At 48.5% G+C, this 26,272-nt stretch overlaps 1 protein-coding gene across 14 annotated transcripts in view; it reads right to left on the bottom strand.

The window, feature by feature from the left end:
- Positions 1–26,272, bottom strand: part of KALRN (kalirin RhoGEF kinase) — a 641,436-nt gene that overhangs the window by 124,160 nt on the left and 491,004 nt on the right. For all 14 annotated transcript variants that reach the window (XM_032406711.1, XM_032406713.1, XM_032406719.1 and 11 more), the window contains exon 34: positions 12,659–12,905. In XM_032406711.1, coding sequence (XP_032262602.1) covers positions 12,659–12,905 — 247 coding nt within the window. The remainder of the gene's footprint in view (positions 1–12,658; positions 12,906–26,272) is intronic.

Below are 26,272 nucleotides of genomic sequence, written 5' to 3'. Positions count from 1 at the left end.
CTTAGTTTCCAAACAGATGGCTGAGCCTCATTCTTATTTGGCAGTTTGTCTTAGTGAGGCCTCCTCCAAAGTCCATTTTGCACAAATTAGGCTTTCTATCCACTTGTGTGTCCACTTTATGTCTCATCTGCATTCCGCACCACAGTGAACCCCAAAGAATTCCCACTGGTCTCAGCCTGCAGACCTACTGGGCCTGGTACACCATAATGCGGGGCCTGGGACCAGGGACTAAAGGGACTGCCCTCTCCTCCATATCAGCCACAGGCTTCAGTAACACTGGACGGTGACCTCAGGCATCTGCCCTTTCCACCCACAGACGTATGTCCAATTTTGTCCTTTAGGCTTCTTCTCTTCAGATTTACAGGCACAGAGTTTTTCAAAATCACCTCACTTTAGTGTGAGCTCAGCCTGGAGACGGTGTCCCACCAAGTAGAGCGCACACCTTCTACAGACCATGCCTATATAGGCTCCGTCTGGGCTGCAGACATGGCCCCTGGTGAATGTGGAGATGGGCCCCGCTTCCCTCATGCCCCCTGGCCAGTCCTGTGCCTGCCTTTTCCTCCTCCAGCACGGACTCTCACTTCTAACACCCACTCCCAGATTCTGATCCAGATTCAGATCTACAGTTTTTTTTAAAGCTCTACAGGAGATTTCAGCGTCAAGTCAGGGCTAAGAACCACCGACCTTGGGGCTCACGGCCACCTACACCCTGGGATTACTTCCTGCATGATTGATGCAGAGTTTAGAGACACCCGCACTGGGACGTTTTGACTTCCTCAAGCTCTGACAACTAGCCCCTTCATTCATTCTTCCGCTGCCTGTTATTCTCTCCAGGGGCTGATTGCAGGTCCCTTAATCCTCATCTTCCCGGTGTGGACTTCTGATCTCTGAACTGCCTGATTGTGGATGCCAGGGTGGTTCATAATTTTTCCCCAGTTACCCCATCCTGATTTCCATTTATGACTGTGGCTTAAAACTCTAAGATGGTTACTGATTGTTTATTCAACAAATGGTTGGTTTTTGAACATCTACTATCTACAAGTCACTTAGCTCAACTGTATACGGGGATTTGGGAAATTTATATGAGAAATAGAAATTGGATAAGATATGTACCCTGAGCAAAGACAAAGAAGAACTGGGTGAGTTCTGGGAGAAACAGTTGGTTCATTTTTTTTTTTTTTTTTTTTTGGTGGCAGAGAAAGGGAACTGGAGGCAGACCATGACTGGGCACAGGTAGAGGTTTTGTCTTTATGTGAGAAAGAGGAATTGAGATAATCATCACCAGTAACCTGAAACTCTTCAGATTAGAGATTGGAGGTGCGAAGTGTGCATTACTTCTCTATTTAATCTGAACTCCAAATAGGTCTTACAGAACTATATAATGTCCGCATGGGTAACTATTCCCAGGCAGTGTGTGCCATTTTAATAGTAATGTCTATATAAAAAGGCATGACTGCCAGCATTATGCACAGGAATCTTCTCTGTTTAGTGTGGTCTCACCACTGCACCATTGCTGGCCCTGTGGGGGCCACAGACTCCAATGACGAAAGCATCCCTAAGCTCATCCTGTATGTGTAAACTTAGGGTTCCTCCGTGCTTGCCCACCTGACACCTGTCTCTGACTCACACTCAAGAACAGGAAGCCCCAGCGTATCCTCTCAATCTTCCTCTTTGCTTTCAGGAAGCAAGTCTCACTGATCACTCTCTGGTCTGAACCAGGCCCAGGTAGGGAGAGGGAGGTCTAGGTCATACGGAGGAAATCAGTGGGATTCCACTGAGGACCCAGAACAGCCAACATTCCTGTCCCCTGGGGACAGGTAGAGCTGCAGGCAGCCAGGACAGGTTCCTGGAGATCTGTGCTGAGCAGCCGCCTGAGCTCGGGAGGAGAGACAGGCTATTTATCAAAGTAAAGATGACTGATGCTGTGGAGTTGCTAAAAACAAACCCTTCCAGGTTTTATCTACTTCCAGAAATGCTTACTTCTAAGTAGGTCAAAGTGTTCCTGAAGTAAGGCAGTAGCAAGTGCCAGTCTATCGCTTTGAGTTCCAATTCAGGGAGGCTTACCGTCGCTAAGCGGCCACCACAAGGGATGGCACTTGGAGTCCGACCCTCAGCGCCACCTTCCCTCCCGCTCTCCCGTGTGGGAAGGGCAGCTGCAGCAGCTCATAGACTCACGGGGCCCCAGGCCAGGCAGACATTTCCCATACACCAAGTGCAAAGTGGATTTTGCCTTGACGTAATTCAGGTCAGTTTATTGAAGATTTCAGTAACAAGAGGAATGTGGAAGACACTGCCCATCCCAAAGAAATGTGAGGTACTTAGTCCATGTGTCCCCAGAAAAGACTTCCTGGGAAACAGAAATGCAAAGATTTCCTCAGGCAAAACTCCTGACATCAGAACACTATTCCCTGTGCCCATCCTCAAGCTCCTGCTAAAGCTTAAGTCAGCTTCCACTACAGTTTTTAGGGGATGGAGAACAAAGTGAACCTGGTGATTCACACACAAACTCCTTAGAAGTCTTTGATGCATGGTCTCCCTCCCACCTTTCCTTCCTTCCTTCCTTCCTTCCTTCCTTCCTTCCTTCCTCCCTTCCTCCCTTCCTTCCTATAAATATTTACTGAGAACTTCTTATATCCCAGCTACTGTTCTAGATGCTGGGGATAGAGTAGTGAACAAAATAGACAACACCCCAGCACTTGTAGGGGGAACCGACGGGCTGGGGCAGTGGGAGGAACAGACAATAAATGTTAACAAATGTTGCTGTGTGGTGATAAATGCACTGAGGAGAGTACAACAGGGGAAGGGGTACACGGTGCGATGGGACAGGGTGGGAATTAACCAGGTGACATCTCAGTGGAGATGCGCAGGATGCGTGGCAGCCAGCTGTCCAGGTATCTGAGGGCCTGCAGGGTCCGGAGGGTCCCAGGCAGCAGGAACCAAAGGTGCGGGTGCCGGGGAACATGTGAGTGGCTTGACCCAGGAGTAGCTCCGTCAGGCAGGCTGATCAGGAGAGTGGGAGGATGTGTTAGGAAGAGTATGGCCCCGCCAAACCTGTCCACATCCTAATCCTGGGAACCTGGAAATGTTACCTTACACAGTAGCAGACACTCTGCAGATGTGATTCAGTTAAGGACCCTGAGATTGGGGGTTGTCCTGGAATATTCCAGTGAACATGACCACATGAGTCCTTAAAAGCAGAGCCCCTTTCCTGCTATGGTCCGAGGGAGACCAGACTGTGGAAGAAGAATCTGACATGCGACACTGTGGGCTTTGAAGATGGAGTAAGGACCACAAGCCAAGGAATGCAGGCAGGTTCTAGAAGGTGGAAAGTTGAGGAGACAGCTTCTCACCTAGAGCCTCCAGAAGAAGTGCAGCCCAGCTGACACCTTGATTTTAGCCCAGTGACACCTGCGTGGGACTGTAAGAGAATAAGTGTGTGTTGTGTGCAGCCACTAGGTCTGAGGTGATTTGCCACAGCGGTAAAGGAAGACCTAGCAGACGATGTCAGGGAGCAGCTCTGGGTCAGGATGAGTTGGAGCCACCTTGCAGCCACAGGAACGACTTGCTGTTTAGTCGAAGTGAGACAGGAGCCAGGGGACTGTTTTACACTGAGGAGGGTCCTCAGCCCAGAACAAAGTAGGCCTGGGGCTCACGTGCCAACTATCCTTGCTCTCTTCTATTCTTTAAAAAAAAGTGGGGGGTAGGGAGCGTGGACTGGATGACCCCTACATCTCCCTCTTCCTGAAACTCCATCCTGTGAGGGCTCCCAGACTGTTGGTCAATAACTACTGAACCATTTCTGGCCCAGCCCATTGAGGCATGATATCCCCACACCCACCCCAACCCTTGACATCTCAAACCGCCCTCCATCACACAGGTCAGCCCATCTTAACGGTGTGACCTGAATGCTTCCTTCAATGACCACAGTTCATCACTGAAAGAGAACAGATCACTGAGAGGAGCAAACCAGGGAATAACTTTGAATTTTCAGTTCAAATATATCAGATAGGATCTCAACCCTCTGGGTAGAAGGTAAAAGAAAGTTAGAAGAGAGGAGTAAACCATTTGTGAGGGGGCGGGAATCATAGAGCCAGACAGACCTGCTGTTAGTAGCCTGGGGGAAGGGCCCAGGATAAGCCAGGAATAGAAACTGAGGGAAGCGTGGTGCAGACTAGAGACTAGAGACAATACTGGGGCCTTTGCAGAACCTATGCACGGCGGGGGGGGGGGGGGGGGGGGGCGGCGCGCCTGGGTGACTCGGTCAGTTAAGCGTCTGCCTTCAGCTCAGGTCATGGTCCCAGGGTCTTGGAATTGAGCCCCACGTAGGGCTCCCTGCTCAGCTGGGAGTCTGCTTTTCCCTCTGCTTCTCCCCCCGCCCAGCCCCCATTGGCTTGTTCTCTCTCTCTCTCGCTCACTCTCTTTCTCTCAAATAAATAAATACAATCTTAAAAAGAACCTATGCATGAAACTAGAAACTGAACCTTGACTCTGTGAACAACCCTGGAAAGGATTCAGGCTGGAAATACCCTAAACTCACCTCTATGGAGCTATCAGGACTGGGACAAAGGGCAGGTAGGGAGACTAACGTTAACTGACCTCTGGTGAGGTCCTAGGCTGGGAAGTCTAACACAAGGGAAGTAAGTACTGTTGCCCCTTTTTATAGACTTTGAGGATCTTGCCCACGGATACGAGCTGGATTCAGACCCCGGTCTTCCACGTCAGGACCTGTGGTCCCTCCACATCTGTCATTGCTCATCTCATGGCCTGCTGCTAGGATCCGCGGCAAAGCCTTGTGGTAGCCAGGCCTTTTGCTTCATTCTAAACAGCCTGTGTACACGACAACATGACTAACTTTAAGTTTAAATGCATTTTCACTGGGGCACCTGGCTGGCTCAGTCGGTAGAGCACGTGACTCTTGATCTCAGAGTTGTAGGTTCAAGCCCCATGTTGGGTGTAGAGATTGCTTAAAAAAAAAAAACAACTAAAAAAACAAAAGCATTTTTACTTAACACTGCCCCCATGAGCCTTCTGGCAACTCTGAGATCTAGGCATCTTTATCAGCTTCCCTTTGCACAGGTGTGGAAACTAAGATAAAGTGACCTTGCACTCATTCCCCCCCTGTCCTCTTCCTAGCCCATCTGGCTCCCTGAGAACTAGACCCTCACCTGTTTCCTCAAGGATGTGTAAGGACACTTCTAAGAAAAAGATGATGATTGTAAGACATTAGATTGAACCATCTCACATTACTGATATTCAACCATTTTTGACTAACAAAAATGCCAATTTCCTGTGGTTCAACCTAATAAATTAGACCTTAAAATGAAGATATTGATGCCAAGTGGAGACAGATGAAGCATAGGACACCTAGGTTCCTCGCTTTAGGTTACCAAGTATGCTCACCTGATATGGACAGAAAAAAAGCAGACATCTTTAGGACTGGAGGGGACCCTACAGGTAACTCAGGAAGATAGGGATGAAGGGTAACACAAATGCTCTTTTAGAATAAGCAGCAATATGAGTGACTGTAGGGAATAATCAGGAAGAAAGACGAGCCCATAGAGAGCCTCCAAGTAGAATTCGGTCGCCTCCAAGCTGTGCCCAGAGAGAAGGAGACCAGATCAGAGGTGCACGTGAGGGACTAGGGCGCACTGAACGTGCAGGGTGAAGCTGGACAGCTGCAAGTTCCTAAATCCAAGGATGGCTAAGAGGACTTCCAAAACCACACACACATAATCACTTTAAACAAGTTAGGATTGTTGAATTTAATCCAAAATGTTTTGTCCTGCCCTAAGGAATTAATAAAAGATGTACATAGAAAAGGTACAGAAAAACTGTACCTTAGGAAAGAAGTGTCTAACATTTTATATGCAAATTGTTTTGTTCTAGATAAAAATCAGGAGATGCAGCACGAGTATTAGGGGGACTGGAGAAAGGAGAACAGGAGGAGGGGTGGGCAGAAAGCATCTGGATTTCAGCACGAAGAGGAATTCCTTACCATTAGAATTACACTAAAATGCAGCAGGCTTCTTCTAGAAGTAATGAGCTCCCAGTCCCTGGGAGTGCTCAAGTAATGCTTGGCTGGACTGTCAGAGACATTCAGAAGGGGCTCCCTATATTAGGGAGAGAGTGAACCAGAGGACCTTTAGTGTGCTTTCCAATTCTAAGATTCCAAGAGTCCATAAAAGCCAATGTTCTGAACTGAAATGAAATCTGATCAAGGACCACTTTTATTCAATTATAAAAAGAGAAATTTTAATTCTAACTTTTAATAATTCTGAAAAATGACTAGGAACTCCTTTTAGAATCTCTACCAATGCCTCTCCATCTATCTTAAAACACACTTTTCTTTGAGAAGTATCAGCATGCAAGTTCGTTACATTTCTCACGCAAATGCACTAATTTTTGGTTTCAGTTGTTCTTATCCAGCAGTGTTGTGTTTTTTAAGGACAACTTCATGGCCATTTTTCACTGCAAACATACTGTATTCAGCTATGTTATTCTTAAACAGGATTTTATGGGCTAGCCTGGAAACCCATTCCCATGCCACTCTCACGTGTACAATTTTGTTGGAGAAAGCGAGTTCTGGTTTCCAAAGGGGTTCCCCCACAGCTGCTCGGTTACGGACGCACAAGCGGAGTAGGGGTGCAGACCAGCGGCTATAGTTTCAACATGTCACTTCGTACCTGAAAGGAAACGTCTGGGGTCTATTCATCCTCCAGTTATTTTTCCCGCTTGCCGTGGTGAATCCCTGTGGGTAGGCATATGGCGTCAACTAAAATCTGAGCGTGGCTGCTCCTAATGCAGAATCGCACTGAAAGCTAAGAGGGGGACTTTTGGCGTACTCTCCAGAGTCAGCAGGCAGGAGGAACCTTTTAGTCTCTGGATCTGACAGCAGAGGGGGTAGGAAAGGCCCATTTTGGTTCCTGGCAGCAGAAAGTACAGGAAGTTCCCATCCTGCAGCAAATCTGCTGGACAGGCTGGACCAGCTCCAGGGTTAGGCCGGCCCCTATCAGAAGTGGCCCTGGTTCGGCCTACTGTCCGGAGGGCCGATCAGAGTTTTTCTGCTCCAGCCGGGCACACCAGGACCTTTCTGGCTGGCAAGGCACCCACAGGTTAAAATCCCTCTAGGGAGGGAGCACACGAGGCCCGGGGTGGGAGGGAGAGTGAGAGAGAGCAGTGCGTCTGGCCACCTCTCTCTAAATGCTCATCCAGCTCAACTGGTTGAATAAAGGGCAGCCTCGTCAGAGGGAGGCACAGTGAACCTGAGTGCCTGTCTCAAGTGTCTTCAGAATTGGGAAGCCACAGAGCACCCTGGTGAAGAGGGAGACCTTGGGAAATGGATGGACCCGGCTGCAAATCCAGGTCCACCTCGTAAGTCACGTAAGCTCGTGACTTGGGGCAAGTTACCTAATCTTTCCAAGACTCACTTTCCTTGTCTATAAAATGAGAAAATAGTGTTGTTACTCGTATTAAGGCACTAACCCAGAAACCTGGCCCACAGGAAGACTCAATAAACGTCAGGCGTTTTTATGAGTTGGCTGCAAACTTAACATATATAGCACCCCGGACTCGCTCAGCATCTTCAGGCTGTCGGTCCTCCAGAGCCCCGGTGTTTGGCACCGTTCTGTCCCTTCACACCCTCCACAGCCTGGGCAAGCTGGTCCTGAGGCCAGCTGGGGGATGACAGAGAAATCATTGGGACACCCCATGGGACAGCACTCCCTGTGAAGAGGCCAGCGCCACCCTGGGCCACTGCCCCTTTCCTCCAGGACATCGGCTCGTAGGGCTCACCTCCCTGGCCTAGGTTTTGCTAAGCAAAGAGCCCTCTCCTTATAGCTTCTCCAGGCGTGCAGCTGAAGCCAGCGAAGAAACCATGCAGGAAAGGAAAAGGAACACAGATGTCTTATGTAACTCCACAGAGAAACATCTAGACTGGTTTTTGGAGCCTGGGGCAGAGGCACCCAGGACCTATGCTTTTTTTTTTTTTTTTTTCCATTTAAACCATTTTTAAGTATACAGTTCAGTGGCTTTAAGTCACAACACGCCCATTGTTGTGCGACCACCATCACCATCCATCTCCAGAACTTATTTCACCTTGCAAAACTGAAACTCTGTCCCCATTAAACACTAACTCCCATTCCCCCTCTCCTTTCAGCCGCTCATAACCATCACTCCACTTTTTGTTTCTATGAATTTGACGACTCTAGGTACCTCAGGTAAGCGGGACCATACAGTGTTTGTTCTTTGGTGATTGGCTTATTTCACTTAATATAATGTCTCCAAAGCGTATCCATGTTGTAGCAGGTGTCAGATTTTCCTTCCTTTTTAAGGCTGGATAATATTCCATGCTCATGCATGTAGCACATTTTACTTATCCCTGTAGCCGCTGATGGACACCAGGGCTGCTTCTACCCTTTCACTGTTGTGAATGGCGCTGCTGTGAACACAGGTGTGCAATAATCTCTCTGAGTCCCTGCTTTCAATTCTTTCAGGTGTATAGTCAGAAGTGGAATTCTGGATCGCGCCGTAATTCTATATTCAGTTTTTTAGGAACCTCACAGTTTTCCACAGCAGCTGCCCCATTTTACTTTCCCACAGCAGGGCACAGGGGTTCCAATTCCTCCATGTCTTCACCAATGCCTGCTATTTTTCTGTGGTCTTCAATTTTTAAAAAGTTTTTGAAGATTTATTTATTTATTGGAGAGAGAGAGAGCAGGGGGAGGGGCAGATGGAGGGAGAGAATCTGAAGCAGACTCTGAGCTGAAGGCTGAGCCCGACGTGGAGCTTGATCCCAGGACTGCGAGATCATGACCTGAACCAAAACCAAGAGTGGGTGGCTCAACTGATACGCCGCTCAGGCGCCCCAATTCGCTGGGATTTTTTTTTTTTTAAAATAGCCATCCTAATGGATATAAAATGGTACCTCATTGTAGTATTGATTTGCAGTTTCCTAATTGTTAGTGATGCTGCCCATGTTTTCATGTGCTTATTGGCCTTTTGTATATCTTCTCTGGAGAAATGTCTATCGAGTCCTTTGCCCATTTTTAAATCAAATTGTTTGTTTGTTGTTGTGTTGTAGGGGTTCTTTATATAACTTGCAGATTAATCCCTTCCAATTCATCTTTACTATCTCCTGGTAAAGGCAGCCAACCCCCTAAAGCAGGGACTCTCAACATTCATGGAACATCAGAATTACGAAGGAACCAAAGAAATACTGATGCCCCAGGACCTTGGTGGTGCTGAATTAACTGGTCTGGGGTGGGGGTGTGAGGCATCAGAAAAGTTTTAAAAAGTCTCCTCCGAGTGGTTCTCAGATGTATCCAGAGTTGAAACCCGTGGGAGGCACTGCCCTCCCCCCCTCACTGCTCAGAAAGCGAGAGGGGATAGATTAGGAAGAGGAATGACAAGGTCCCACAGTGCCCAAGCCCAGTGAGGGGGGCAGCAAAGTCATAGGAAAAGCAGGGCCCCCACTTGGTCACACAGCCCTATCATCAGTCCTGCCGCAGATATATCAGGAGGAAACAACCATCCACTGTCTCCGGAGAAGACACGGGAACGAGAGACAAGAGAGAAGCCTCGAGCTGCCTGCAAGCCTGGTGGGCAGAGTGTGTGGTGGAGAGCTCTGGGCCGTGAGGTGGGAGCCTTGGTTCTACTCCAGCTTTGCCATCAACTTTCTCTGTGGCTTCTGAGGAGTCACCTCGCTCTCCTGTGCCCAAGAGTGCCCCTAGAAGAAAGGAAACTGGGTAGTGCTCTGCTTCTCAACCCTGGCTAGACCTTGGATTCACCTAAGGAGCATTTAGAAAACACTGACCCTCAGGTCCCACTCCAGAAATTCTGAATCCAGTTGTTTTAGGTGGCGACTGGGTGTTGTCATTTGGTAAAGCTTCCAGGTGATTCTATGTGGCCAGGGTTGAGAGCCGTGGTCTAGCAGTTCTCCCAAGTACCCTCCTCAGTGTTACCATTCCGAGGTTCTTCTGCCTCCATTTCCGGGGGTGACAGTCATGGCCTGAGCACTCATGTGGCACTTTGCACATCCTACAGATACTGCCCTGCTTCTCACAGCCCAGAGGAACACTGACCTGATGCTCTCTGCAAAGGTTAAGAGGACCAGTTCCCTTCTAAGAACTGAAAAAGAAACAGATTCCGACCTCTAGCGACATGGGATGAGGCCACAACCCAGAAGAATGTTTTATTCTCAGTCCAGCTGTGCATTGTGAGTTGGAGCGCCTGCTGGAGACAGATCAGCTGGGAGGAGAAAAAGCCAGGTGGCCGGCAGGCAGCCAGTCGGAATGGGGGAAGGAACAGTTTACTGAGTTTCGGCTAAGAAGCCAATACTCCCGGCAGGCCCTGAAGGGGGAGGAGGCTTTCCAAACTGGGGCGTGTGCACGAGTGCACATACTTTCAGATGAGGCCACTTTAGGGCCATGAGGGCTACTCCATGGCGCCCCGACTGCCAGGAACTGGACACCTATGTGTACTGAGCCCACGCGGGGGAGAGGGCGGTGCGAGCTCACAGGCTGCCGTCCGAAGGCCCCGCTCATTGGCCTACGCTTGGAGAGAGAGGAACCAGCCTGCAAACAAACAGAGCCAAGGAAACGGGTGGTAGGCACCGGTAGGGGGCGGCCTTTAAGAAGCCATGCTGGCTGGTGGAGAGAGCCGGAAAGTTCCATGTCTGCTTCCCTCCCTGCTTTCTCTCTTGCCCTCTCTTTACCATCCCTCCTCCTTAGTGCCCCTTGTCTGTTACCTCTTCACCAACCCCTCTCCCTCTAGAGTTCTCGCCCTGGATCACAGACCCCCTCTGACGGCTCTCTGGCTCTCTGCTTCTGCATGGCTGGTTTACTCCTGCCAGGCCCCACAAGCGGTAGGGGCCCACCTGGCGGGCAGCAAGGAGGGGACGCAGGGTCTACCCAGCCACAGGCCGGGGAGGCCTGGCCTATGTCTGGAAGTCTCAGCTCTTCTCTGGAAGTAGAGTCCTTCCTGATGGAACCACCCACACCTGCAGACCTTCCCAGCACAGGATGCGCTGTCCTTGGTTTTGTCTCCAAAGATGGGGGTCGCTAGATGGGATGTGTGGGAGTTTGTAGCTATTTTGCTGACTAACCGATGACAAATGATGTAATAACTATACCACGTACTGCGTGCGTGCTGGGCACTGTTCCAAGTGCTGTGTGTATTTCATATCATCCACCCTCACAATTCTGGCCCCTTTGTGCCCCAGTTTCCCCTTGGTCAGACTTCAAACAGAGCCACATTCCTGAGTTTCACAGATCTTCTCTTCCTTGGTACGATGAGTTTCTCCAGTGGCTACTTCAAAGGACCCAGGAGCTGTACCCGCAATTCAAACTCCAATTTCCTGACACTGTCCCCGCTCAGTCTTCAGAGAAAAGGGGGGAGAAGCAGGTGATGGCTGAACTGGGGGAAAGGGACACAGGTGTGTGTGTGTGTGTGTGTGTGTGTGTGTGTGTGTGTGTGTGTAGAATCAGGTTTTAGTTTCCAGTAAAACCCCAGGGACACCCTTGGAGGAGTCGGGCAGCACGAATAATGCAACCTGCTACTGCCATCTGGTGGACGAAAGGAGGAAGTCAGGCTGTGAAGGTGGACCAGATGGAACTCGAAAATCAGGATCATTTCAGCAATTTAATTAGCCTCAGTATGTACCAGGAAGTCTGTAGCGGGTCTCCGTGGTGACCCTGGTGTCCCTGCCTCCAAACAGGTCCCCGCCCTCTTTCCATTTCATAAATACCCAGCACGGGTCTTCAGAGAAGGCGCCCCTGACGTAGATCATCTGAGCAGTTAAGAAAATAAGCTCAGAACCAGGAGAACTTGGTGTCACCCTCTGAGCCTCAGTTTACTTAATGTAATGACTCAATGAAAGACTTCAAAGCCCCTGCCAGGCTTGTCTTTTTAAGTTAGTGGTTCTCATACTAGAGTGAGCATCAAAGTCAGCTTGTTAAAACACTGACCATTGGCCCCTGCCCCCAGCATTTCTGACCCAGTAGGTCTGGATTGGAGTCTGAGAATTTGCATTTCTAAAGGTTCCCGAGGGATGCTGATGCTGCCAATCCAGAGACACCCCTCACCTTGGAGAATCACTGTTCTAAGTAGTTCAGTCTCCTTGGTGTGAGGGAAAAAGTGAATAAGCAAGCAAAGAATTTATATAAAATAAATAACAGAGCTTATATAAAATAGAAGCCAGGGTTCAAATAACGTATCTATTAGAGCCCCATAAATAAGTGTCTCGTGGCCTGGCAGGGCCGAGGGGAGGGTCAAACCTGCCGGGGAGCCCAGAGTAGCTCCGGAGCAGGAGGGTATGGGTCAGCGCCGAAGGGAGAAGGCTAGACGCTGGCCACAGGTACAAGAAGACTTTTCTGAATGTTGTGGGAGAGCTGGAAGAGGTCTTAGAGGCCATCTAATCCAGCTTTCATTTTAAGACGAAATGGACTCACAAAGGTTACATGACTTTTCCAAAGTCACACGGCCACTCGGTAGCTCTTTTTCTTCAAGTTCCCAACCCGCTCCCTTCACAAGCAGGTCCCAGAGGAGTCCCACACGGTCCAACAGGTTCACAAGACCGGTTAGTTCCGCGATGTTCTGGGGTTAGGGTGGGCCAGCGCCCCAGCGGCCCTTGGCACGTGCCCACCCCCTCAGTTCCCCCTACCTTTCACCAAGGGGAAGAAGCAGTCCATCTCCACGCTGCTTCGGGAATGGGAGATGCACAGGGCGCTGCTGGGAACCAGGCCCTCCTGGGGGGGGCTCCGCTCCGTGGTGCGGACCAGACACCAGCCCGGCCGCTCGCTGGGCCGCTCCAGGAGCTCCACCGTCTGCCCCACCTGGATGGTCAGCTCGCTGCTGTGGCCTGCATTGAAGTCCTGGAGGACCACGGTCAACTCACATCCGCCAGAGAGCTTGGGGTAGGGTGTGGAGTGAAACGTGAGGGGTGGAGGGAGGAGATAGTGGGCCAGAGGGGAAGGGAGAAAGGATGCGTGCAGAGGAGAAGAGGAGGAGAGGAAGATAAAGGGGAAAGATGGGGTCCGGAGTGGAAAGAAGGCAGAAGATGGAAAAGGGAGTTGGGAACAGGAAAGAAAACAAGAAAATAAAGTAATTGACACAATGCCATTCAATCATCCCACCGCTCTAGCTCAGGCCACAGCCTGGAGCCTGCCCAGGACTGAGCTTGATTTTAATTCCTTCTTGTTCGCCTGGAGTAATTCTTATTTTCTTTTGCCAAGCTTCCATTTAACTGTGCCCTCCACCCCCTCCCCCAGTATGTCTCTTTACTTCTTCCCAGGGCACTACCTTTACCCCATCCCTGCCCCTGTGTCCACCCTCCGACACTTCCTGGGCACCATTTCTAACTCACTCACTCTTACGTGCTTCTAGTTGAAATTTGGGAATAACGGAAGAGACGACCTCCTTCCTCCTAACCTTTGCAATCTTCCCCCTCCCCATCCCTAGCTGGACCCTCAGATGAAAACAGAGGCTGCCAGTGACACAAAAAAGAAGGAGGCATCAAGTCCAAGGAGAAGCAGAACAGAAGGGGAACAGAGTTGGCTTACCTTAGCCCAGCCACTGGGGGCCAGGGGAAAGAATGGGAAGGGAAGAAGAGAGGTCACATCGTACTTAGGAACCATCCTCAGTGCCCCATCATGCCCTCCCCCTGGGCCTGGCCCTTCCCCACTGTACTGGTTCTGGGGCAGAACCAATAAAACTGCGGGGAGACACCCCAGGGTAAGAACTACCTCTTCTAGCTGAAAGCCGAGATCCTCTCTTCTCACCACGAGAAACCACTAGTTAATAGTTTGTCTCACAGAGCTAAGTACAGAGCCTGTTTCTTAAAATAGCACCTGCACTTAGGGGCAGAATGAGGGGAAGAGAAGGGAAGAAATGGGAGACCCAGAGGCCCAGCTGGGCAGCCTGTTCTCCCCAGGGTTCAGCCCAGACAGTGGCTCAGTGGGACAGTCCCCCTACCGCCTCCAGGGAACTTGGCCTCAGTCTGTGCATCTCTAATGGAAGCCTCCAGGGCCTGCGTTGTCTGCACCAGCAGCCGTACTAAGGCACTAGTCCAAATACATGGTGTAGCTATTTCACCTACAGCCTGGGAGGCTTCTGCTGAATGGAAAACACAGCAAGCATCCCAGTAAGTAGAGAATCAACAGTTCCACCAGACCCCAGAGCTCAGCATTCCGGACTGTGAGAATTTCCTATTAAAGGAACTTGAACGTCACAGTGGGCTTGAGAAGGCCGCACGATGCATCAGACTGACAGTTGCAGTATGTATTGCCACCAACCACCGAGCAGGGAGCCTGCTCAAAACACAAGTTCGTGGAGGGGCATGGTACTGCCACTGAGATTTGATCAGGAAGAGAAATTTGTAGGACAGAAGCTGGAAGAGGGAAAGCGACAGAAGAAGAAAACACACTTGTTGGCTCATTTTTCCATTTAACTTTCTTGGTCGCATTAACTGCACAGACTCTACCCTGTCCCCGTCTGGTGCTCTCTTCCCTAAAGCATCATTTTGAGAAGAATGTTGTGGGATGGTGATCCCTCAAGTCTGCAGAGTGCTTTTACACTGTGCAAAGTACCTTCACATTAACTCTCCACAACGACCAGGTGCTGTTACCGTCTCCACTCATCCAGCCAAAGAACTTCAAGCTCAGAAATGTCAAGATCATTGTTGACACAATGAGTGTGCATAAAAATTTTCTAAGGAGTTTATTAGACATGCAGATGGCTTTGCTGGTTCCTCGCTTGCCCTAGCCCCCAGTCACAGGTTATGATTCAGGAGACCTAGGAATGCCTATTTTTAACAAGACTCCCCCAATTTATGATTCTGAAAAGGGGTTCCCTGAGATACTGCCTGAGAAACACTGGCTAGATGGTTTCCCATGGTCACCCAACTGGACTTGAAGCCGGCCCTGGACCACAAATCCCATGTTCTTTACACCACATACCAGAGCAAATTATGTACAAGTTTTAGGTATGTTTGTGGTTAGAGGGGGTGGGCGGCAGGTGGAGAGAAGGCATCACTGGCCTGAGCTACTGGTCTTCTCGGGGTTGGCTTGGCCGGCATCAGGTTGCTTACACTTTTTGGACTGCAGTTTCTATCTTGACCAGACTACACTAGGAACGGCTACATCACGGAAACACAAGTTTCCCGGAGTTAAGTTCACTGATATTCTATTTCAGTTTTTTTTTCTCAGTTGCTCGTGGCATCCCACTAAGTTGACTCCACTTTCCACTAACGGAAATTTGTAGAATTTGCCAATTCCATTTGTAGGATGTTAGACTAGATGATCACAAAATTTCCTGCTAAGTCTGAGAATTTCTATCAACGAACTCTTAAGCTTCAGTGGGGTCACTCCTCTGTGCCAACCTTAGGATTCTTTCCCAAGGTCAAGTGTGCACATGACCTGAGATGCAACTTGCAGCCCTTTCAGGGAGGGAAATGGCCCTTTTGCAGACTGTTGCAGCGAAGCAGAGGGAGCCTGAGGCTCTGGTTACAAACAGCCCAGCATGACCCCAGACACAAGACCCACTGCCCCCCGTGGAGAAGTTACAGCCAGACCCACCCACAGGCAGGTGGGGGCTGTGGTGGGGGCGGGGGGAGGAGAGGATAAAGAGCCAGGCTGCGTGCCTCTATAATTCAAAGATCAAGAGAAACCTGGAAAACACCAGCAGATGGTGGTTTCTGCTTCCTGTGGGCTGCGCAGGCCAGACAGACAGAGGAGAAAGTGGAAGAAAGATGATCAATGGGCTCACAGACCCAGCCAAAACCCATTACGGCTCAAATATAGGATGAATGTCCTGGTTTGCCTCACCTCAGTGGCATGGTCAAAGAGATTTACCACACTCGGTCCCCACTCCACAGCAATAAGGGATTTCCAAACAGTGGCGGCGAGGGGCTTAGGAGCAGTGGATGAGTCTGTGATCGGGCAGAGCTGCCTCTGAAATCCCCCCTCAACTTCTCCCCAGAGCAACAGGGAAGCTTCAGGCTCCCCAGGGGACTCTGGGTTCACACCTGAGAAACCCTGCTTCAGAGAACCCAGGACTGGAATCAGAACTGGAAAGTTCGAAGAGCCCTTGCAAGGAGGGGCAGGGGCAGAGGGGCCAAAAGACCTTTGAGGAATCTCAGCACACTTGAAACATTTGTACTTGAAATCCTCAAAATCATTCATTCATGCCTCACGCTTTAAGTTTTCTCCTGGACTGAGATGAGTCACACCACCTACTGAACATTAATTACAGAGTGTGCCCCTCATTAACCAATAAAAACCAAATTCCTTCACAAATACTAAATGATCAGTTTCTTAGAAAAGTACACGTGCAGTTTTCTTTCTGAGCAGTTCTGCTGTGCATCAGCAGGTCTGTCTCGCAGAGCCCCGGGGTCATTACTTTCTCTTCTTTCTCTTCCCATCTGGCAAGGACCAGTGACCGGTCCCCACTCTCCCTGTCCCTTCCCCTTTGCAGTGCTGCACTCCATTACAGTGGCACATTCAGAAAGTCCCCATTTCTCTCCCAGAGCTAAATCTCTGTCCCAGAAGATTAAATAGGTCTTCAGAGAATGTTGCAAAAAACACCTTTGTCTTCACCTCATTCTTCTCTTGCCCACAGCCTTTAAGAACTGTTTCAATGTCCCCCGCAAATCTTTAAAATGTTTTCTCAGTGAACCATTTGTTCCTATTTGACAGGCTGAGACCAGGGGGTGTGGAGGGAGGGTGCCCACCCAGGTGATTCAACAGGTGTCAGGAAGGGCTATCACACCCTGCTCAAAACTCCGAGGCTGCATCATATTTGTACTGGTTATTTTCAAACTATTGGCTATGGATGCTTAACTTCCAATCTACCAATTTGATCCCACTCTAGATTCTACGACCAAACTCATTCCCAGGAGGGAAACGTTGGGAGCCTTGAGTTGGTAGCACAGACTCTCAGCGTGAAGTCAGGTGTTTCTGAGTCTTCTCTTACTGTGCACTCCAGTTTCTATAATCTTTTCCCCCCTTATTCCCTTCACTGTGCACCTCCCCCCCGCCCCAGAAGTCTCTGACTTGGCCCCTTCCTGGGAGCTTCTCAGGCATTTTCTTTTTCTTTCTTTCTTTTTTTCTTTTTAGTGTTAGATTCTTTAATGTTTATTATTATTATTACTGTTATTATTAACATATAATGTATTATTTGTTTCAGGGGTACAGGTCTGTGATTCATCAGTCTTACACAATACACAGCACTCACCACAACACAACACACATTTGCCTAGCTCCCTAGGACCTTGCCCAGGGCCTGCTAAACCTTTCTGATGCTAATCACTGCTTAGATTTCCGCAAGCCCCCGCCCTCACTGCTGAGCCATCATCTGATTCTCTTCCCCTGACTTTCCCAGCCTCTCTCCTTCCTGGGTCCTGACCATTTCCTGTGGAACCCGTTCCCGTGATACCCACTCCCTGGGTGGACTTTGTCCTCCCCGCTCCGAGGTGCTCCCGGGTAGCCCTCTCTCCAGCACAGAGGAAACACACACAGGACACTCCATAACCACCCTCATTCTCACTCACATTCACCAGAAACGATTGCTTTCATTTAGGTCCATTTTTGCTTGGTTATTATTTGGAGATTACCTGAACTCCTCCTTCCGTGTATAAACAGCATGAGCTAGATTAGCCCTAAGAACTTCCTTGTGTTATGGAAAAAGATCTGATTACTCCCTGTGGGGTTTCCAGTGGGGGGGATATTCAGAGAGGTAGAACACGACCCGCCCAGCATTCTACTGTTGTCATTTCAGGTCCCCAAGCTTCTGCCTGCCTCTTTGTCTCTACCAGACTCTCCTGAGGGCTATGGACTCTGGAGCCCCTCACTGGCTGTGTGACCAGGAGCAAGTCACTTAACCTCTTGGTCTCAGTTTCTTCATCTGTGGATTGGGGATATAAGAGTATCTGCTTCATAGGTTGCTATGAACATTAAACGGGATAATTTTTTTTTAAGTTGGCTCTATGCCCAATGCAGGGCTTGAACTCACAACCCTGAGATTGAGAGACACATGCTACTGACTGAGCCAGCCAGGCACTCCCAATGAGATAATTTTTTTTAAAAAATTTTATTTATTTAGAGCGAGAAAGCAAGTGTGAGCAGGGGGAGGGGCAGGGGGAGAGGGACAAGGAGAGAATCTCAAGCAGACTCCCCATTGAGCATGGAGCCCAATGAGGGGCTCCATCTCAGGACCCTGAGATCATGACCTGAGGCAAAATCAAGAGTCAGACGCTCAACCCACTGAGCCACCCAGGCGCCCCGAGATATTTTTACAGCACTTAGGACGGTGCCATCTACAGACTAAGCTCTCTAAATGCTTGTTTATAAATAAATAAATTAATTATCATTATTATTTAAATTTGAGGGAAAGGAGTAGAGAAGAAATGGTAAAAAGGAATCAATTGTCTGGAAATAGACTATACCAGCTGTAAATAGGCATGCAAATTATTATGAGAGTAAATCAAATCTTTTCCCCTTTTTATAATCTTAATGGAGTCTTGCCCTAACCCAGGCCAATTAGAAGAATGGCCTGAAGGCTTCTAGGGAAGGTGACTCAGATGCCTTTAAGGGTCCCCCAACTCAGCACAAGCTTCTTCTGCCAAAGGACAAGGGGATGGTGGGCTCTTGGATCCCTTTATGGAAATGAGGATTCATTCTACACTGCTTTCCATGCACCATCCATCTGAAGAGCACCCCCGCCCAAGAGCCTGAGAACTGCTCACAACACCTGCTGCCGGAGCGGGCTGATCCTGTAAGCATCAGCTCCTGACACTGCTTCCCCGTCAGGTAAGTCAGACTTCCTCCTCCTCCCCTGGCTGCCTGCCCTCTGATTCACTCTAATTCCTCCATGGTGCTCAGCCAGGGCGAGGCACAGAGTTCTCTGCATTAACATCTGCCTATGAATGACAACGTGGGAGGCCACAGCTGGCCTTAGAAAAAGGTGAAGTTGGAGGGTATCTACTTGGTGTGGTTTTAGGGCACCGAGAGGACCTGCCAACTCCTGTTCGAAACAGTCCTTCTCTCCCCCAATGGCTCCTGCCCCTGCTGCCAACGCCTCCAATCCCACAGTCGGAGATGCAAACGTTCTCACCATGAAATGTCTCAGACACAGTCTGTGTACGATTCCCTTCCAATTACAAAAAGATGAGAAGCAGCACATAGGTGACATGCAATTGTACTCATGTAGCTTTAAGCATGAATACGTTCATAAGAGCATTCTTTTAAATGAGAAAACTATAACATAAAAAAAAAAAACCCCAAAAAATAAAACACAAAAATCTAACAGGAAGGGAATGGTTAAGTAATTATGATATATACACTAATATATATACTAAGTAACTGTTTAATTATGCAGTCTTTATATATTAATAAAGCTCTAACAGTTACAAATTGCTTACCTCATATAATGTAAAAAAATAAAAAGGACAGGATATAAAGTTGCAAATATAACTAGGTGAAGAACATCACTAACAACAACCCTATTCATCAAAAATTAACAGGAAGGAAATTCATCAAAATGTTAAGACTGGCTTTACTGGGTGGAAAACTGGGTGATTTCACCCCTCCTTTCTAATTTCCAGTATTGCCTGATATTTCTGACCTAAGAGTTATTTATAAGGAAAGTAACAATAACAACTTGTATGAAAGTCAACAATGGAATGGGGGGAAAATGCAATATTCCCAGGAGGCATAATACTTTGAGGGGAAAAAGGGGCAGTGGACAGAGGGATAGTTCCCAGTTCTGCTCCAGGACCACTGTGTGAGCCTCAGGAAAGGCCCGAGTTGCTAATGATGCCTCTGTGTAGAGGCTTTAAAATCCATCACTAGAAACCTCTGTCCCTGCACTCCTGTGCAATCCAGGTGAGCTCTTCAGAAAGGAGGTCTCCTTACAGGAGTTTAGTGCTCTGTTTCCACCCTGATCAGGATCTGAAACAGGTGTATCGCAATGTCTGGACATTGAGGGACACTGTTGTGGAGCTCTGGGACGGCTTCAGTCGCTGGTAGGTGGTAGCTAGCTTGGGTTGCTGCTAAGTCCGGTTAAGAGTCTAAAGCTGATGACTGGCTTCATTTTTGTTCCCTGGAGCTGGGGCTGCTCTGACTGCAACTGATGGAGCTTTTTGGTTTAGTGGGTTCCCATGGGGTTGAGATGGAAGGCGGAGCCCCAGAGAGGCACAGAGTGTGGTCTGCGGTCAGTAGAAGTCTCATGAATTGGGTAGAAATTAATAGCGGGAAAAATGCAGGAGCGGGAATCGGGAGGCCCTGGTGTAGGGGCATTGGGAAAATCCCTTCCCCTCTCTGTACCTGAACTTCCTCATTCTTACGATGAGGAAATTGGATTTCAGGGGCCCTTCCAGTGTTAATATTCTACGGGTGAAGTAGTTCCTATGTTCACTCATTAACACACAACTCTGTTTAATTTTTTCAAGCACTTAACACTAACGGGTTGTTTATTTATTTGTTGCCATATCACACGTCAAAATATAAGGTCCAGGAGAGCAGAAGCCTTCTCTGTCTTGCTCACAGTCACATCTCCAGAGTCTAGAGTGACAGCTGGCCCAGAGCAGGTGATCAGCAAATACTCATTGAGTGCCTGAGAATGAAGCCCTCAAGCTATTGCCTGGTGCGGAGCTGTGAGGTGGAGCTGCAGTGGCTGAGGGCTCTCGCACTGGCTGCTCGCCTCTTCTTGTCCGTGTCTTCCTGACCCCACAGTTTATTTGTTCAGAACCCCTTTTTGAGAAATTATCTCACCCTCCGATCATTTGGCTATATCTTCATTAATTCCTAAGTGTGATAAAAATGACACGGGGTCGGGGGAGATATAAACCCCCAAGAATAAAGAGAATGAGAGGTAAGAATAGACAAGAGAAGTCAACATTTTTTTCGAATAACAGAAAGTCCCTGCAAAAGTGGGTTCTGACCCGGCAGAATGGAGATGAGATGCGAGTTCCTGCCATTAGCCCTGCACGACCCCTGGAAAGGCTCAGGAAGTGGAAGCACCAGGCTGCACTGAGGGTCAGAGTACAGGTGGGGCTAAAAGGGGAAGAGGGGTTGTAAAGGGAGTACACCCCTTGGTCCCTCTTCTAGGCGATGTACACTTTCCTGAAAATTGAAATTCACTGAAGGTCCACATACAGAAGAGGGAGATGGCCACCATCCTTGATCTTGCTGTCTCCCAGAATACTGGCAGCCAAATATAAACATTTTACGTAGACCTGAGGATCTTTCATTAGGGAAACCAAAAAGATGTACAGATACTCAAATTCTGACATTTGGAGATCCCTCCCTTCACTGCAGAGTGGAACCTTCCAGTAAATACACTCCTTCCATTACACAGAGTATCCGCTCGGCTTTTTTAGTGCCTCGTTCATAAATATGAATCTGATCCGGCCAAAGATCCCCAGACTTTGCAGAAAAGCCCCTCTGACAGAGACCAAACTAAACAAAGAAGAAGGATCAGGCACTCCGAGGAAACAGGCAGGCAGGACAACCACACTTCAGCAACACTTTAATATCCTCAGAGACGGAAGAAAGGTTTTATATCCAGGAAAACAGACAAGCTGCTACAGAGACGGGGGACATTTCAGAATGAGGAAGAGCTCTCAGAAATCACAACTATGGTGGGAATGAAACATCTCATACATACATGGGTCAGAAGACAGAGTCAGAGACATCTTCCAGAGAGTAGGACAAGAGCAGTGAGAGAGGAAAATAAGAGCGAAAATGTAAGAAAATTAAAGAATTGATCCAACAAGTATGAGACAGACAGAATGAAAGGGAATAAATCGTCAAGAAAAGTTCCCAGGACTGAAAGGCACAAACTGCCAAGCTGACGTATTGTTCCAAGTGTCCGCTGTGATGAACTTTAAAAAGACCCACTCTAAAGCATGGGGTCAGGACATATCGGCAGTGAAGAGGGCATTCTAAAAGTTTTCAGAGAGAGAGGAGGAAAAAAAAGTCAGATAAAATCCAACAAAATCAAGAATCACGATGACAGCAGTTTTCAACAATAGCCTTGGAACGTTAAAGAAAATGGAGCAATTCCTTCAAAATTCTGAGTGGGAATCATTACCAACCTAGAATTCTGTGTCCAAACAAAGTGTCAGTCAAGATGAGAGTACAAGAAAGGCCTTTTTCAGACGTTCAAGTCTCAGAGATTTGCCTCAGTAAGCATTCACTGAGTGGCAACCGTTAGGATTAGCATGTTGGCTTCCGGATTTTTCTCTTTTATCCCCTTTCTTTCTTTTTTTGTTTCTCTTAATGTGATATACCTTTAGTAGATACAAATTAAAATTAATCCCTTCATTCCCTTTTTAAAAAAAGGAGTTAATAGGTAGACAGGTTTGAGGAGTGCCTGAACCACAAGATGGTTTTTTTTATTTAGCAAAGCATTCGCCCAGGCCTTATGTGAAAATGTTCTAGTCAAAGCTATGAAATGTGTGGTGAGGTGATGGTACTGGTGGTGGGTCTGCGGCCTAGCTGAGGTGCAAGGGACTTTGGGGTTCATCTAACCCAATCTAACCCAATCCCCTGATTTGACAGAAGAGGGAAATTAATCCCCCAAAGAGGAAGGACTTACCTAAGGAAGATAGTGTCTGAAAGATGGTAGACAATAAACATTTGTCGAATGAATGAATGTGTTAGTGGGTAAGTAAATGAGTTAAGCCAGGGATTATCCAATGCTCTTAACTCATAAGTAGAAAAACCGAGGACCCCAATATAGCAGAGCCAAGACCAGACTTGGGTTTCCAAATTCTGGGGTCAGAACACTTCTCGGTAGACTTTGCTAAATTAATGATCACTGTCCCCCTTAATGTCATAAGGCTCTAGGTCCACACTTGCACCTAATGTATTGATACACGGATTACGGATTGGGGTCAGTGTGGGAAGAGGATTTTCAAATCCAAAGCTTGACAAAGCTGCAGAGAACACGAAGCTGGGAGAGGCAGCTAAGATTACAGATCATAGACACCCAGGACCTTTGTGAGCTTCTACTCTAATCTCCCACTCAAGGCAGGACCCTTTCCATGACATCTAGCTCTCTGTGTTATGACACTCTTCTCTCCTGATGGAGAGCTGAGGTATTCAGAACATTTTCTTTGTTTTTGTAATTTCCATCCACGGTTCTTAGTTGCCCTCTACGGTAATACAGAAGAAATCTTCCTTTCTTCCATGGAGCTCTACATATGTAAAGACTAGATGGATAATTCCTTAAGTCTTCTCTTCTCCACACGTTCCTTCAAATGGCTCTCAAGTGTGTAGTTTCCACTATTTTCATCATATTCTTCTGGATGAACTTAGTATGTCACTGTCCCTCTTGATAGGGACACCTAGACCTGAATCCAATCCGTTAGACCTAGTGTGTCCAGCACAGACTAAGTGAAGCACTCACTTCTAGGCCTAGACATTGTACTTCCATCAATGTGGTCTGAGAGTCTTTTATTGGCTGGCTTCTATTGAGCATGCAGCCTCCTAAAGACCCCAGTCTGACTCACAGCGTCTTCTCAAGTGAACTTCTTCCCTTTCTCTACTTGAGGCTTTAACTCAGAGAATTTTCTATTTATCTGTGTTAACTTCAAATTTCTAGCTAAAGCGTAGTGTTCTTGACTCTCTCATCTATCAGATTAGTGATTCCTTCCAGTTTTGTGGCATCTGCAAACCTGAAATTTATGCTTCAATGTGTTCATCCAAGTGAGAGACAAACACAGAGCACAGTTTGGTAGGAACAAGGACAGAGCTCACGGATACTATGCCTAGGCTCCTAGCAGACAGGCGCCATCCACCCAGAGGAGGAACTGGATTTGCTCGGGGCATAATGAACACCAGGAGTGGAAGTTACAGGGTCTCAGATCTGGCTTAACTTAATGTTTATTTACTTGTTCATCCAACAAGAATTTATTGAATGCTGGTTGGAGGGTTCGAGCTCCCCAGCGAGGGAGGGAGGAAATGAAAACTGATTGCGAATTCTGTCTGCTCCTTCTCTCTGTACTCCCTGTCCAGGCTTCCGAGAGCATCGAGGCCAGGCACAAGCGATCAGCAGACACAGCTGGGAGGATGCACAGCTGGCCAATAAGCGGAGGCCTCTGCAACCTTGACCCCTTGTATGGAGATAAGGGTTCTGACAAGGCGGGGTGGGGGTGTGTCTCCCGGCTCCTCTGTGCTTCCCTGAGGCTGCCTTTACTGATGTCCTGCTTGTAGGTACCTGGGCACTTTCCTGCAACACACGCCAGAGCTTGGGAAAGAGGAAAGAGCCCACGGGACTGGTGCTGACAACCCACGGTGATGTACAGCAGAGGGTGGAGAGAGGTGGCTGGGAGAAGCCTGGACTACAAAGAGCTTCTCCGCAGGTATAGAGAGGGGAGGAGCTGTGGGCTGCCCTCAGGCATTCTCACAATTGTCCTCTGTGCAATTGGGCAACACTGAGAAGTTGAGCTCCAGGGGCCATCTGGCCAAAGACCAGACAGGACTTCAAAGAAGTGTACCATGTCATCCAACCTCAGGTATTCAGATGTGGGTCACCATTTTCCATTCTGTGGGTCATGGGGTCTGGAGTCAGACTGCTAGGTTTGAATCTGTCTCCATTGTTTCTGTCTGTGTAAGCTCAAGCAAGTTAGTTAGCCTCTCTTTGGCTAATCTTCCTTATCTATAAGATAGAGAAAACATGAATCATCGCAAGGATTCCGTGAGTTCACACAGGTAAACCCTGACATGCATCACAAGCTCAATAAATGTCATCTATTGTTTATCCAGTCATCCTAACTTGGCACATACCCAGGGCGTGTTTCCTGCGCCAATACTGTGTGCCTAGGGTACAGAAATCCATTCCTAAGCTAGCCTTAGGGACACATATTGGGAGAAACTGGCAGACTGGAAAAAATAAATAAAAGCAACCATATAGGACCAAGCCCAGGGTTAAAAGGTTTAGGGTACAATTTAGGCTATAATTTCCCTTTGTAGGGCCATGGATATGAACGTCCCTTCTTTCCCACACTAGGGCTCCCAGAGAAACAAGAGACCACATCAGGCTGGGAAGGATTTCTTGGAACTATTTGCCAGACCAGGTGCATAACAGGTTTATACTGAGGTGATGGGGGTGGGGCGGGGTTTGAGATATCCACTCACATATAGAAAATTGGCAAAACCATCCCTGGAGGGAGGCCATACCTCGCCCTGGTTGACCAGAGAATACCAGTCAGCCTGATTATTGTTCTGTCATCTGAGCACAGGCTGCAAGTCGGCCAGGACCAGAATTGGGAAGAGGGCATAGGTGAGGTTCAGGGGTGTGCTGCTGAGTGCCCGGGAGGGGAACCTGTCTCAGAAAAGGGGCCAGCTGGCTGCTGGCAGCTGGGGGGTGAATTCAACTGCACATACGGGAGCAGCCCATTCTAAATGCTTTGACTCAGAAAGCGAACACCCATAGTCACTGTCTCCCAGGCCCAAAGAGATGCCAGTGGACATCTGGTTAATTTCCCATTTTCAAGCAGAATAAGATAACGATGCACACTTGTATGACCCTTTACAAGACTCACAGACATCAGCCTGATCCTCACAGACCCCATTTTATAATCTGATTTTACAGAAGAGGAAAGCAAGGCTCAGAGAGGTGAACTATCTTGCTCAGGAACACACAGCAGCAAATCACAAAGGCAGGACCCCAAGTCTTAATAACCCAGTTATGTCACCCATGTACTTACTTGCTTACTCACCAGCCAGCCCCTGAGCTGTGCACAGGGCAGAGAGGGCTGAAGCAGACAGTGGTGACGGCCCTGCCCTCACCAAGCTTACTGTCCTGTTGGGGAACATCATACAAACACCCCAAGCGTGACAACAGGGGAAGCGTGGGGTGCTGGCCCCGGGGATGAGGCGGGGGTCCCTCAGAAAGTGATCTGCTCTTCCCATTGCCGACTCACCGGACTGCTCCACTGGGTACTGCCGTGGCTGTCTGGCCTCGGAGCTGTTTATGTTACGAGCTCTGTCACCCGCCCAGGGCTGTGAGACTCGGTGAGAACTACTCCCCTGCTCACCCACCAGCCGGCGAGAGCCCGGAGCGTCCGCCCTGTCCTATGCCAGCCTGCTCGGCTTCACCACATCCTGGCCATCCCCAACTGTGGGGTTCCACCCTGGCAGTGGGGACTGGAGGAGACGGCAGCTCTCCAGGTGAATGATCCAGAACACGTGCCCAGCAAGGAGAAGAGGAGCAGACGCAAATGCAGGGGTTCCCAGAGTCTTCACAGTGTCTTCCTTGAAAGTCGTCAAGCTTT

The sequence above is a fragment of the Phoca vitulina genome, unplaced genomic scaffold (genome assembly GCF_004348235.1).
Source record: "Phoca vitulina isolate PV1807 unplaced genomic scaffold, GSC_HSeal_1.0 scaffold8, whole genome shotgun sequence".
NCBI lineage: Eukaryota > Metazoa > Chordata > Mammalia > Carnivora > Phocidae > Phoca > Phoca vitulina.
The sequence above is the reverse complement of the archived record's forward strand: the minus strand, read 5'-3'. Positions and strand labels throughout refer to the sequence as shown.